At 35.7% G+C, this 15,260-nt stretch overlaps 1 protein-coding gene across 3 annotated transcripts in view; it reads right to left on the bottom strand.

Moving 5' to 3' along the window:
- Nucleotides 1–755: 755 nt before the first annotated feature.
- Nucleotides 756–15,260, bottom strand: part of LEKR1 (leucine, glutamate and lysine rich 1) — a 74,591-nt gene continuing 60,086 nt past the window's right edge. For 2 of the 3 annotated variants that reach the window (XM_034439148.2, XM_034439147.3), the window contains exons 9-13: nucleotides 13,875–14,078; nucleotides 10,551–10,644; nucleotides 6,280–6,435; nucleotides 5,347–5,646; nucleotides 756–1,839 (exon numbers count right to left, since the gene is read on the bottom strand). In XM_034439148.2, the coding sequence (XP_034295039.2) occupies nucleotides 1,456–1,839; nucleotides 5,347–5,646; nucleotides 6,280–6,435; nucleotides 10,551–10,644; nucleotides 13,875–14,078 (1,138 nt within the window). In that variant the 3' untranslated portion in view covers nucleotides 756–1,455. Of the gene's footprint in view, nucleotides 1,840–5,328; nucleotides 5,647–6,279; nucleotides 6,436–10,550; nucleotides 10,645–13,874; nucleotides 14,079–15,260 lie in introns of all 3 variants that reach the window. The other variant, XM_034439149.3, reaches the window with a different exon arrangement.

Below are 15,260 nucleotides of genomic sequence, written 5' to 3' on the forward strand. Positions count from 1 at the left end.
TTCTATGCTGGAGAATAGTTAAAATATGAAGAATAAAATAGCACATCTTCATCCCTTTAGACAATTTATGGTCTTGATACTGAATTGCCATCAATATTAGATGATTTAGTTCCATGTAGCCTGCTTATGACATATGTAATTTGCTTTGCTTCATATACATTTACTGCTTTTTAAGGAAAAAACTGAGTGCTTTTTCTTCATGCTGTATTAATTTGCAATTTATATATCAGCTGGGTTTTTGCCTAAAACAATAACCAAAAATAATAGCACTTCATGAATTGTATACATTGGAAGTTAGCAATTAACAAAACAATCCTAAATATAAATCCGGCTTATTGGAGATCTGGTTGTTATGTAGTTAACAACCCATTGTGTCCAAAGTAACATCTGTGTACCTACTGCAGCCACAGTGAGTGAAAGTGGATGGCTTTTGAGGGAGGGGAAGTCCCCACTCCCATCATTAAACCATTGGCATAGTTTGTGAACCTGATCCAGGAAACCTGGAGGTTACACCCCATTCCTGATGCAAATATGCAATGATCCATCTAGGCCCTCTTCTCTACCCAAATGTTTGGCTGAAAGTAATCCCTGGGGAAGATATATTCCCAAACAGCTTCATGCAGGAATATCATTGGCTGCTGGGGCAAACATCTCACTCTAGCTGAGACACTTTTGCACTTTATCTGCCACAGCTGGCTTCTCTCTGCAAGCCTCAATGTAGGCAATGGTTTTAGAAGAAAACTGGCGATTGTACAAACAATTCAGCAAGGTTTTTATTAACATATTAACAATGAAGACAAGTGAATTAAAATACCATTGCAAAATTAAAATACCATTGTGTGTGTTCAGGTGAGTCTGTGTCCAAAGGGTGGGGAAAGGGAAAAAGGAACAAAATCACTTAATTGGTTGTACTCCATATACACATGATGCATACTATAAATTAATTTACATTGAGCTGGGTGTGTCTGAATAATAGCAATTCCCATTGCAGGTAGAGGCTCCCATAATCATATGCAGCAAGGTAGGCAATCACAAGAAAATTTCTAGCTTAGTCTTGATGACAGCCTATTGTTAATGAGGTATTACAAAATTAGACTGGGATGTTTCTCTATGACTTTTACTTTGCTAGATTAAGTGAATGTCTACAAGGAAGATATATATGAGCTGGATCTTGCAGCCTGCAGCGGCAAGCCAGAAAACCACTATACTGAAGTCACCACCATTTTCTGATTGAAGTGAGGAATCATGATTGTATAATAAAATACAAATGCTTTGGTAAGCAAAGCATAGCCTTATAGCTTAATAGCATGCTGTCAGCATAAAAAACGATCATCCCTAAAAACACGTTTATTCCCAGAAATATATTTTCTTGTAACATTATCTCCTAAAGGATCATTTTAAGAAATTTAGATAATGTGCCAAAGTTGTTGATCGTGGGCAGCAATTCTTTTCTCATCATAGTTGACTCATTTGTCTTTTTATAACTGCTGAGATCCTTCTCCTGGATTCATCTAGAGATGTTCTCCTTTGAGGTGACTGCAATGTAGGTATAGCAGGCAAGCTAACACTGAAGCTGTTTTGGTTCCTACCACAGACTACTGCTTTAGTGGTCCTTGAAATCTCAGTTGTGATCCCTTTTGAAGCCTTTGGGCGCCTTTGACTGTTGATCAAAGTGGAGGAGGAAGTTGAACTGCCCTGACCGAGGGAACACTGTGTCAAGGGAAAGTTTCCACCAAGTTTTTTTAGTTCCATGACTTGTTCTTTAGCTTGAACCAAAGCCTCAGTAAGCTCATAGCGTTCCTCACACTCCCTGCGTACAGTGTCCTGGAGAAGGGCATTCTATGAGAATAAAGAAAGATATATTTCATAAAACATTATTGAGATGACAACAAAAGATATATAAATATTGGGTGTTTCTTAGCATCTCAAAACATAGTGTGCTCAGAACAGTGTGTGCAGACAACACATTGTGTACTGAAATGCTCACAGCCATACCACAGATAACCAGCATATCTATGTGACAATTATTCTTATTAGCTACTGTGTTTTCCATCATGGGTATGGTAAAAAAATATTTTGCCCGACATCTAAAGTGTTACTATATTTTAGATATACTAAGCAGCTTTAAAAGTATAGTTAGAATACCATCGCTTTATATCACATCAGAAATCAATTTGCAATTTGGAAGTGCTCATCCACCCAGTTCTTTAAATATGAAGATAAAATGCTCTATTCACAATTACAATGACATAAGAATGGTAGATCTGCATCACACCAAAGCACGTATAAACATTATCTTTATGTTTACAGAGCTCATTAAAACAAAGTAGTTGAATAAGACACTTCCAGTTCAATAAGCCACTTGGCATTCTTCTTTAAATGAACAATGTGCAGCATGAAGGAATAATTCTTTTTTCTTGAAAAAGGATTCATTTCATTGGATGATCTAAGTTTGGTCTCTTTTTCTATGTTTCTATTCCAATCTCTTAAAACTGCACTGCTTTTTTAATTTCATAAACATACCTACAATTTGTCTCTCAAATTGCCTGTTTTATTTTCAACAGTTTTCCTCAACAAAGTATCTCAAAGATAGCTTTTCCAAACTGATTCTTGCCAGATTGCTGGAATTCCATTCTCAATTCCATGTCATCTGGAAATTATTGCAGTGAAAGTCTAATAATGTATGTAGAAGGCACATTGGATTAAGTGAAAAAAGCAAAATTGTTATAGGAAAGTATTCATAATTTCATTCACAAAATATTTCTCTTGCACTCATGGTGCAAAACTCAACAGAAAACATACTTTGCTTTATCTCAGTAAAACGACACCTTGCTTTTCCATGATGGACAATGGTTTCAATGATTAGCTAACTATGAAAGTACTTCAGAGGTTGAATTAATTTAGGAATAGTCACTTTGTTTCCTGGGAAACAAAGTGGCCTGAAATGTCTTTAGCACTGTGCTTGCTTCAAGCCTTAGAATAGAAAATTGGAAAGATAAATCAAGGCATCCTCATGGTAGCAAGCCTTCAGGGCAGAAGCCTAGTCCAAATTTGAATATCCCCACTAAAACTATAAATCTGCCACTGAAATATTAATCATTTTAATTAAAAGTCCAAATTTATCTATGCACATTATTACTGAAGAACTGTAAAGGAGTTAAATGTTTTTTGCATTTCAGAATGATTAAAAAAAACTTACCAAGGGCAATTGTGAAGGCTCAAAAATAATGTGAACCTAATTTGACTAATGATTAATCCAAAAGAAATCTTATTAAGTAAGACATGACATCATTTCTCTTTTTTTAATGAAAGTAAAGGAAGTCATATCCAATGTAAAGGGGTATGTTGCATAGAGGCAGGGGTGAAATGCTCCCGGTTCAGACCGGATCGCCTGATCCGGTAGCAGGTGGTTCGGAGAACCAGTAGCAAAACTCCCTGTCCCCTCCCCCAATGCCCAGCTGAGCCATGCAATCATCAGAGGCTTTTTTTAATTTTTAAAAGCATTTTTTCTACAACCTCTTCAGTCGAAAAATGCTTTTAAAAGTTAAAAAAAAAGCCTCTGATGGTCGCGCAGCTCCATCTCTTCGGCGGAAGAGGTTGTAGAAAAAATGGTTTTAAGAGTAAAAAAAAAAGTTGGCCACGCCCACTCAATTACATTACCCCCCACCAAGTCATGCCCACAGAACTGGTAGTAACAAATTTTACATTTCACCACTGCATAGAAGTTATATAAATTGACTATAAGTAGTCAATATAAAGACTACAATAATGAATGTATCGTTGACAGATAAAAATTGAACTACATCTAGTGACAGAAAACAAAAGAATGTCCATATTTCAACCGTTTCTATTCATCTATATGCACAGCTTACTGTCATATAAGACAGCTTACTGTCTTATTATAAAATATAATAAGGCATGATTTTTATGACAAACGCATCTATTTTAAGATGCAATTCAATGACTTAGGAAAGAATATTCTAGAGGCAGATAACTAATTAGATGTTTCTTTCCCGACACAGAGGAATATCATGAGAAGTCTAGAATTAGATTTCTTTCCCTCTTTCCTTCCACCCCCACAAAAAATGCCTGAGGGCCTAGCCAGAGTTGGGTGGTTATAGTATAACTTCCAATGCACCAAAAATTTAGACCAAATTTCCAGATATTCTGAATGTATTTCCTTCTACTGAAAGAAATTCAACATAACAGTTAAAAAACAATCAACAAAGCCAAGAGACTGTTCTCATTCTGTCCTATCCAATTTTCAGACAGCAATGTTCTAGAAATATGTTATAGCTCCGAGGTTGGAGTTTTGCTGTTGAAGAACAGGATTGTTTTGTCCACTACAGAATTTTCAATGAAGACGCAACTACTAAGAATTTTTTTAATGGATAAAAATAATGCAAACAAATATAGGAACAAATACGTGTTAATTTTTAATAATTTTAACCACCCAAATGCAAATCCTCCTTGCACTTCTTTTCCATAAAAAAATAGGTTTCATTTCCTCTTTTACATCTTTAAAAAAATTATATTCTTATATTTTTTTACTTTTCTTAATTTTTTTTCTCTTTCGACTTTTTTGCTCTTTCGACTTGATTTGTTAAATGCCTTTTGGCTAAATGTACTATTATTCCATTGCAGCTTTCTATTTTTCCTTTTGTCTTCATGTTCACTACAGATTAATTTATGTAACAAATTCTGTATGTTGCTTTGGAAATTTTAAATACTTTAAAATTTATTCTAAATTAATATGATCAGAAAGGTATTTTTCACGGCATTCTATTTGCACTGGGTATGAGGGTCCAACTACTGAAAAAATAATAGATATTTTATTATATTACATAAACAACTTGACAGAAGTGGCATTGTGTGTGCTCTGCCTATTCCTAACTTTATATTCAAATCAGTTGCCTGTCTGTATGAAATATGTGGCCCATAAGATTCTCCTTCCCAGCAGAATTCCCATTTATGGAGAAGAGAATAGGGAGAAAATCCTACATATACAGTACAGTATATATTTACAGAAAATGGTTTCTATGCAGAGAAATTAATTTGTTTATCAAGATTCTCTCTTCCAGGCCTTGATGAGAATAGCTTGCTTTAGACTTAATAATCTTAGATATAGAATATGGTTTATTTAGCAGGCACTAAAAACCATGGTTTGATATCCTTGTTCGTAATAGGAAAGAGAGAACAACTGAAATGGTATTTGGATTTATATTTTCATTCTTTGTCCAAATATCCACCATTTGTTAGGTTAGGATTTTTGTATCTCAAACAAACCAAAATATAAAAATGGGTAACACATAATGAACCAGGTCTGACCTTTGGCTGAGTTCATACCTCCTCTTGAACTTGATTCATTGTCTGAATCAATTGTTTTTGTTCCTCGGTTAATTTTTCCAGTTCACGGATCTTCTTTTTTATTTCTTCTTTCATGTCTTCTGTCACTGAATTATGAATGCTCCGTTCTTCCTTCAGCTGGAACTCAAGCTCAGTTATTTGTCTTCTGAGGCTTTGCCATTCTTTTTCCCTCTTGTGATCTTTCTCATTAACCTTCCTCTCCGCTTCATGGAGTTTCTTTTCAAGTGTCTCCATTTCAACCTTCAGTTTATTAGTAGCATTACATATCAGTAGAGGTATCTGAAAACAAATTGGACATTCAATTCTTGTCAAATAATTTTGGCAAACATACATTGGTTAAGTAGATTTAAATAGGTTTAAGTGATTTTGGAAAAAGAAAAATAAGGAAACATTACTCCATTCCATGTAAGACTTATAAAGAGCTTGTACTTAACATGAAATTAATATTAAAAAGTACTCCATAGTAGTGGAATTCTTAGAGGATATAAGATTTGGGAGTTATTAAAAATGTTAAATATGAATACATAAATGAAATAAATATTATAGTAAAGCTCTGTTTTCAAATGGGTAAGTCTTCTTACAACACACAAAGAGAGAAGAACTTGCTTTTATAAATAAGTATCATGGACAACTCTTAAAGGACTAAAGCAAAACTTGACCCATGTTGGGATTTTTTTAGTATGGAATAAATATAACTGTTACTTCTGTTTGATGGTTTGTAGGTTCTTAGTCCTACAAAAGATCTCTGAAGGACTCAAGAAATACCAGTAAGGAAAACTCTTTGTAATGTACTAAATATCTAAAAAGAAATGGGACAACTTTGTGACCTTTTGTCATATGATATAAAGAATGACATAAAATTATTCTTGAGGCTATGAATTAAAAAAACAGCTTAGTTTTAGTTGCTTAAACCTTTGTATGTAGAAGCTCGTCCTGATCTTTCTGGTATTTTGCAATTAATTCCTGATGCTTTTGTTTCTCAATATCTAGTTCCATTCTGGCTTCGTCTTTGAGTCTAACAATCTCTTCTTTGTGACTGGTGTGTTCTTTCACTTTATCAGTTTCAACCTAGAAAGCAAACATTTGGAGATCAGTTAAGACTCTGTTCAATTTACATACCCCCAATGTTCAACGGACATAGTGTACAATGTAACTTGTGAAAATAACGGGACTTAAGTTGGTCAAGACATGCAGACTGTAGATCCTTATATCTACAATTTGGATGAAAATGTACAAATTACGCAAAAGTATACAGTATTTGATACTAATTACTTTGGAATACAAACCATAATAAGAGTACAGAACAATATAATATTCATAAAAGCTTTAGAAAAAGAGGATTACCATCAAAAGTGTTTCATTTCTAAAGCATGAAACTCTAATCAATATATGTTATGTTCAATAAAGGAGAATATTTGTAGCTCAGGGTTGAAATAAGTTCCTTGGTGCTCTCTGGGCTTAGTTGTTTTCTTGCAGACGTTTCATTACCAAACTAGGTAACATCATCAGTGTTAGTCAATAGCAGTGTCATAGTCACTGGCACTGATGTTGTTGCCTAGTTTGAGTAATAAAATGTCTGCAAAAAAATAACCAAGCTCAGCAAACATGAAGGACCCCTCAAATAAGGTTGAGGTCCAAATGCAACCAGATAGTTCAAAGTAAATGCATTATATCCAGAATCTAAAATTATATAACAAACCTACTGGTTTTCATTGTGCATGTTCTTCTATCATGTTCCCTACTGTAAAAAATTCTAAAATGTGATGTGATTCCTGAAATGGAAGCCTAGATGAAACAATCAACTTTATTGCTTTGAGTACTTTATTGCACTTTTCCAATGTATTTTAAAGATGAATTTCTTCAGCCAACATAAAATAATGATTTCATTACTTGAGCTTTCAAACAAAGTGTTACACTTTGGGATTTTTAAATCTCTGTATGAATCTCCGAACAGTTTAAAGACAGTAAAGACATTATAACAAATAATATTGTACAATATATGTGTTTATTAATCATTTGCTTATCTTTTTTTCTAAATTTATAGTCCTCACTACACTAGTTACAATTTTGTGAAAAACCTGTAATAAAATGATAAAAGTAAATGTAAGTACAGCTAATCACTGTCAATAAATATATAACCTGCATTGCAAAATTATATGGTTCAATGTACAATTCTGTCAGACAGATGTACACATGCACACACAAACCCCTATATAGAAAGAAAGATATAAATGCTGTCTATCTAAACACCCCTAAAACACAACGTTACTGTTCTACAGTACAGCAATATTTACTAATTCATAAGTATAAGGGTTTTTAATGATAGTTGACGTGTGAGTTCCTATCCAATAGAAAGAAGTCAAGTGATGCTCCAATTGCGTTAAATGCCTCCTCCAGTTGTTTATCTCTCATTATTTTAGAAAATTAGAATATTTTTCTTTCATAAGAGAAAATAACTGCAAACTTGAATACTGTAGCTCTAAAATATTCAGAAAGAGCTCTAAAATATTATGGAAATTAATTATTCCAACTCTGAATAGCTTCTAGTCATGATGGCTATACAGCAGAGGTGGGTTTCAGCATGTTCTGACCAGTTCTGGAGAAACGGTGGTGGAAATTTCGAGTAGTTCAGAGAACCGGTAAATACCACCTCTGACTGGCTCTGCCCCCATCTATTCTCTGCCTCCCGAGTCCCAGCTGATCGGAGGAAATGGGGATTTTACAGTATCCTTCCCACCAAGCCATGCCATGCCTACCAAGCCACACCCACAGAACCAGTAGTAAAAAATTTTGAAAACCACCACTGCTATACAGCTATTAGAGCCGTGGTGGCCCAGTGGTTAGAATGCAGTACTGCAGGCTACATCTGCTGACTGCCAGCTGCCTGCAATTTGGCAGTTCGAATCTCACCAGGCTCAAGATTGATTCAGCCTTCCATCCTTCGAGGTCGGTAAAATGAGGACCCAGGTTGTTGGGGCTGTGAAGCAGTATATAAGTCTAAATGCTATTGCTATTACCCTGTTTCCCCCAAAATGAGACATCCCCTGATAATAAGCCCAATCGGGTTTTTGAGCGCATGGCAATAAGGCCAAGCACTTATTTCAGGGTTCAAAAAAATATAAGACAGGGTCTTATTTTCAGGGAAACATGGTAAATACATACAGTATTTCTTAATAATTGCTGATGGATAGTTGTTAAGTCTTTATCCCATAAGCATTCAGAACCATGGTAAGAAAATGCTACTTTAGTTATCACAATCCATCATAGATGTTAAGTTCTTTTGTAAATACAGTCAGATCACGTTCAATAGTACTAGTCATCCAGTAGTGGGTTTCAAATCCTGTCGCTACCAGTTTGCTCGTGGGCACATGTGTGACGCTTCTGTGCATGCACAGAAGTGTCTGGGTGGGTGGGCGGGCGGAGCCTCCCGCCGCCGCCGCCTCCGGTTCGCCCAATCCGGGGCAAACAGGTAACAACCCACCACTGTAGTCATTTCCTCAGGATGAGGACAGAGGGTTCAGCTAGAACATAATCTCAGTGACTAGATCTGACCTTATAACTTGGGAAATTGGCATCTATTTAATGACACATTTCTTTCTGCTGCATGTTTGTCTACCCTGGCCTCATTTTTAAGTACTTTAATCATCAATCATGACATGTGGCAAAAGTGTTTATTAAGCCTTGAGCACATAGATCATAAAGGTCCTAAAGTACTCTCAAAACACTGTCAGCAGTACTGACATAAGTGGAAGCGGATCTCAGAATGAAAATATTTCCTATTTAACTAACAAACAAAATCTATCCACTTAATAGCCATAATAATGAGCATTCTGAAAAATGTTTTTCAATTATCTTGTCCATGTTGCCTAGCAATTTCTTTCTTCTTTTTTAACGTAGTGTGTTTATAATCCAGGGCATTAAATGCCTAAACTCCACTTTAAGGAACTTAGTTTTGAAAGACATTTTTTCCTTTCCGTTTAGGGTACATATTATTGGATTCCCCCCTCCTTTTTAAAAAAAGAACGATTTATTCCAATGTAGTGGCACAATGACCCAAGAACAAGACAGCATCATCTCTTTAGTCTGAGAAGAGCATTTCTGGAGCACTTGACATTCAGCACATTTTAATAGTTGTCAGCAAATATGTAAGTGCTGTCTCTTATTCCTATTAGTTGGTTACCTATGTTGAATGGCAAGCTGCATAACAGATACCAACTGTGTAAACAGACCAATTCATGATAAAATTATATCCTGTCTCTGAGAAACTATGCTGAAAGGAAAAACTGGGACATCTGAGAACCAAGTATTCGCAGCCTGAGGTTTAGTGACTAAGCAGAAGTAGAAATACATTTTTAAAGAAGCTAAACCAGGACAAGACAACAAGAAGTAGGCAAGTGTAGCATGTACAGTTGGCCATATGAACTGCACTGTCCTCCTGCCTGCCTCTTCGGTGCAACTCCTCCTCCCCCTTCCCCAATTCCCCTTGCCTTGCAATTGAGGGGGACATAATTGCGAAAAGGCTAGTTAGAATTAAGTAGGAATTTGGTTGAAAAAAAAAATTCTAGTGCAGATTGCCTTAGGTGCTAAATCCTTCCTGGCTCATCTTCTCAATGTAGGCAGGCTTCTGAGTCTAGATATGCGTGTGAAAAAACCACAATAAGATGGCACAATTTTGCTGCTGAGCAACATCCCAGCTAAATAGTTTAACTGAAGAAAAGGAAGGGCAGTGATTATGGCACTGGACTAGGATTAGGAAGATGCAGGTTTGAGTTCATTATCACTGGATAATTGAACTATTAATTCCATCTCAGCTTAATGCATCTCACAGGGTTGTTGCTGTAGGGATAAAATGAAGAAAGATTCCCACATAAAGCACTTTGAGTTCTGAGAAAAGTGGGAAATAGATCAACAGATTAATCTATATTTTAGGTAAAATATATGAAATCTAGGAATGCTGATATTTTTATATTGTACAATGCTTTTAAAAATGTAAATATCCAGAGGATTCTGTGAAATAAAATGGAAGGAAGGAAACTCTGTTACAATATGTATTAATCTTAGCTTTGAGCAAAGAATACAGAAGTAAAAGAATAATAGAGCAAAAGCTTGGATGCATTGTCTGACAACTAGGCAAGTTACAGAAAACAAATGAGCATGGTGATAACTAGAATACCTAGTATTACCTTTTCTTGCCAATTCTTTTCATTCAGCACTTTCTGCCTTAAAGTTTCCTGCAGACGTTCTGTTATCTTCTGATGGGAAACCTGCATAGATTCCCTAATTGTACAAAAAAAATATCATATATAAGATGCATTCTAGCCAAAGATATTATAAAAACAGTTCTAAATGGGATTTCTTGTCCGACTTCTAATTCTGCTTGTTTTAAATTTTGTTTTTGCTGCTGCCAGGTCAATATTTCCCAAGGAGATGCTATAGGTATGGAAAATACTGATACCGTTGACAGTGATTCTCTTCAGTTCAAGCATTTTCCCAACAGATTTCTGAAGCAGTAGAACACATTTATATCTACAAATCCTCCCAAAATAAAAAAATACACATTAAAAGGTACCCTAATTATACAACATCTGAAGGAATTTATAGCATTATGTTATACAAATATCATAATTGCAGTAATTTATGTACAGGTAGTCCTCAACTTACAACAGTTCATTTAAGTGACTGTTCAAAGTTTCAACAGCACTGAAAAATGTGACTTATGACTGTTTTTCACAGTTATGACCTTTGCAACATCCCCATGATTATGTGATCAAAATTCAGATGCTTGGCAACTGGTTCATATTTATGACCGTTGCTGTGTCCCAAGGTCATGTGATCACCTTTTGAAACTTTCTGTTAAGCAAAATCAATGGAAAAGCCAGATTCACTTAACAACCATGTTACTAACTTATCAACTGCAGTGTTTCACTTAACAACTGTGGCAAGAAACATTGTAAAATGGGGCAAAACTCATTTAACAACAGAAAATTGGGCTTACTTCTAGTCGTAAGTCAAGAACTACCTACGGTCAGTGGTGGGTTTCAAAAATTTTTACTACCGGTTCTGTGGATATGGCTTGGTGGCCATGGCATGGCTTGGTGGGTGTGACGGGGGAAGATTACTGCAAAATCCCCATTTCCTTCCGATCAGCTGGGACTCGGGAGCAGAGAATAGATGGGGACGGGGCCAGTCAGCGGTGGTATTTACTGGTTCTCTAAACTACTCAAAATTTCCACTACCGGTTCTCAGAACTGGTCAGAACCTGCTCAAACCCACCTCTGCCTACGGTATATAGTAATTATGTCATCACAGTAACTTTCTGCTGCATTTATACACAATCAGAAGTAGTGCATAGCTGATCTATTTGTCCATTAAAATATTGTGTTAATATGTATGCATTGCATGTTGTTTCCTTCCATAACACCTTAAGGAGCTTACAAAAATATAATTAAAACAGAAAAGTACAGTTCAAACAAATAATAAAATATTATAAAAACCATGCATTTTTTAAAAATTAAATCATTAAAGCAATTAAATACTTGTTAAAGGTTTATTTTTTAAAATGAAGGCAGCTACAAACAGGGACCTAAATTGGAGATGCAACTAAAAGAGAAGAAATAAACTGTTTCCATGCATCTCTAATCTATATTTCCTGCTTCAAAAATCAGAACACATTTACCCCAAAGGAAAACAACATATATTGTATGCAGGTTCAGTTTAGAATGAGAAAAGAACACAGGTGATAAGATAAGCACAGCCATTTGACTTTTGCCTATGCTCCTGCTTTTAGAAAATAGTAGATATGGGAGAGTTATCTGATTGTACATATCATATCCTGCCCAATCTCCAATTAGTACACATTGTAATTCTATTTGGGAACACTTATGAAAGAAGATAATTATATTATTGGATCCCATCTATTGAAAAATAGCAATAATTATAAATCTTAAGAAGCTATATATGTTCTTGGATTAAAGAATACTGGAGAACAAGGCAAACCTCACTAACGCCTATTAAAATTGTGGATAATGACATTTGATAAGCAATATACTGAAATACAAGCATACACATATTAGGTCTGGCATGTTACATAACATAACTGAATTAACCACAACCCCCATGCACCAATATTATTGCATTAGGTTGCAATCTTAAGAAGCTGAACCTGTTGCATAGGTGATACAACTAATTTTAGCAGATTATGTTTGATATTTGTTTGCAAGGCTGTTTGATGATACCACTTACCAGAAAAAAGCAGCAAACATCTCCCATAGGATAGCATATTTAGAAAAATGCACAGAAAATTATTTTTATCGTAAAATAATGATTTACTATCCCTCCCCCACCCAAAAAATAGATAGGCATGCATTACTTTCAGAGGCATAATGTAGCTGAGAATTCATATAATGTAATGATTGTATATAGTATGAAATAAGAACTACCATTTAAATCTCACAAAATCTTTCTCTAGGGGGTGGTGCTCATCTCAATTTCTTAGCCAAGAGAGCCAGCGTTGTCCGCAGACATTTTGGTAGTCATATAGCCAACATGTATATGCACTGAGGTTCATGGAACACTCACCTTCCCACCGAAGTGATATCTATTTATCTATTCACATTTCCATGCTTTCAAACAACTAGGTGGGTAGGAGCTGAGACAAGTACCAGTGCTCAGGTCTTGAACCCAGGCTGTCAGCTTTCCACCTGACAAGGTCAGTATCTTTAACCACTGAGCCAACACGCCATCATCTTAAATCTCATATTACCCTTGAATTCATATGAAATTCCATGTGAACACCTTTCAACAGTATGGGAATCCAAATTCTCATACTGTTAGTATTAGTATCCAAAATTAGTATTAGTATCCAAAAGGTAGGTAAGGAAGGAAGTAAATAGCCACAGCTAAACAGCAAGTGAAATTGTGGGAAACCCAGTTCTGGTTCTTCTCTGGTTGCTTGGTCATCTCCCTGGGACAATTTGAACCCTCCCTCTTGAACATTGGTGAGTAAAAGGCAGTGACAGCTATACTATACCTACTATACAGCCCTCTGTCAAGCTACTTGGGTAGAAGTTGAAATGTCAATGAAGTTAACATATATTAAATGGTTTGGACATTTTCATTACTCCAATAACAATAGCTAGGTATGCCATACCGGAGAACATTAATTGTTCAGTCATCACAATAAAAATAAATGGAATTTTAAAAAATTGTTAACCTCTTCCATTGACCTAAATGGTACTGGAGCTTTATTAATCTCAATTAGGGCTCAACAAATTATAACTATTTGTTATAACTCTTGGCTGGTTATGGGTTAAGTATATACAGTGCAGACCTTGGAATTCAATGGGATCACTGATGAGTAAGCATGCTTGAGATTGTACATTATTTTATTGCACGCTAACAACCTATGTAACTATTTATTTTGAGTGAGGAGTACTGCATGTGGAAAGAAAACCTAGGAAAAACATCTGGACCTGTATCTCTGGGTACGACAAGACATTTCTAATTACCTTTCTTGCTTAAGCATGACTATTTCTTCCTCTCGCTGTTTCAGAAGCTTGCTGATTGTTTCCAGTTCACTTTCCACAATCTTTATTTGTTTTTTAAAATTATCTTCTCTCTTTTCTTTCTCAATTGTTTCTTCCTGTAAACATTTATACATTTGTTGGCAGGCAAGTAAAGATTGTTCTTTTTCTGTCACCATATGAGTAAACCTAAATGTAAAACAAGAAATATAGTAACTGAAATATTCAGACACACATACACTCTCTCTCTCTCTCTTTCTCATTTTACATGGCCCTTAACAGTAAATGGAACTGAGGTTTATGGGAAGAACTTCTTTTCATTAAAGAGATAACAGACAGGAAGCAGCAGGTGAAGCTAAGTAGAATCACATCAGATACCTGTACAATTAGCACAGGGCCCCCACAAGACTGTGTGCTCTTTCCACTTCTCTCTATATACCAATGACTGCATCTCAAATGATCCATCTGTTAAACTACTGAAGTTCGCAGATGACACAACAGTGATCAGTCTCATTCGAAACAATGATGAATCCACATACAGACAGGAGGTTGAACAACTAACCTCATGGTGCGACCAGAACAATCTGGAACTGAACACACTCAAAACTGTAGAAATTGTGGTGGACTTTAGGAGAAACCCTCCCATACTACCACCTCTTACAATACTAGCCAACACAGTAACAACAGTAGAGACCTTCAAATTTCTAGGTTCTACCATATCTCAAGACCTAAAATGGACACCTAACATCAAAAACGTCATCAAAAAAGCACAACAAAGAATGTTCTTTCTGCGCCAACTCAGAAAGCTCAAACTGCCCAAGGAGCTGATGATACAGTTCTACAGAGGAATTATTGAGTCTGTCATTTGCACCTCTGTAACTGTCTGGTTTGGTTCTACAACCCAACAAGACAGACCCAGACTTCAGAGGATAATTAGAACTGCAGAAAAACAATTACTACCAACCTGCCTTCCATTGAGGACCTGTATACAGCACGAGTCAAAAAGAGGGCTGTGAAAATATTTACAGACCCCTCGCATCTTGGACATAAACTATTTCAACTCCTACCCTCAAAATGACGCTATAGAGCACTTCACACCAGAACAACTATACACAAGAACAGTTTTTTCCCAAACACTGTCACTCTGCTAAACAAATAATTCCCTCAACACTGTCAAACTAGTTATTAAGTTTGCATTACTAGTAATCTTCTCATCGTTCTTATCACTCATCTCCTCCCACTTATGACTGTATGACTGTAATCTTGTTGCTGGTTTCCTAATATTATTTGATTGCTTATTTGTTCCCTATGACTATCATTAAGTGTTGTACCTTATGATTCTTGACGAATGTATCTTTTCTTTTATGTACA

Source organism: Pantherophis guttatus, chromosome 6 (assembly GCF_059756535.1).
Source record: "Pantherophis guttatus breed Tessera chromosome 6, ASM5975653v1, whole genome shotgun sequence".
Classification (NCBI taxonomy): Eukaryota; Metazoa; Chordata; class Lepidosauria; order Squamata; family Colubridae; genus Pantherophis; species Pantherophis guttatus.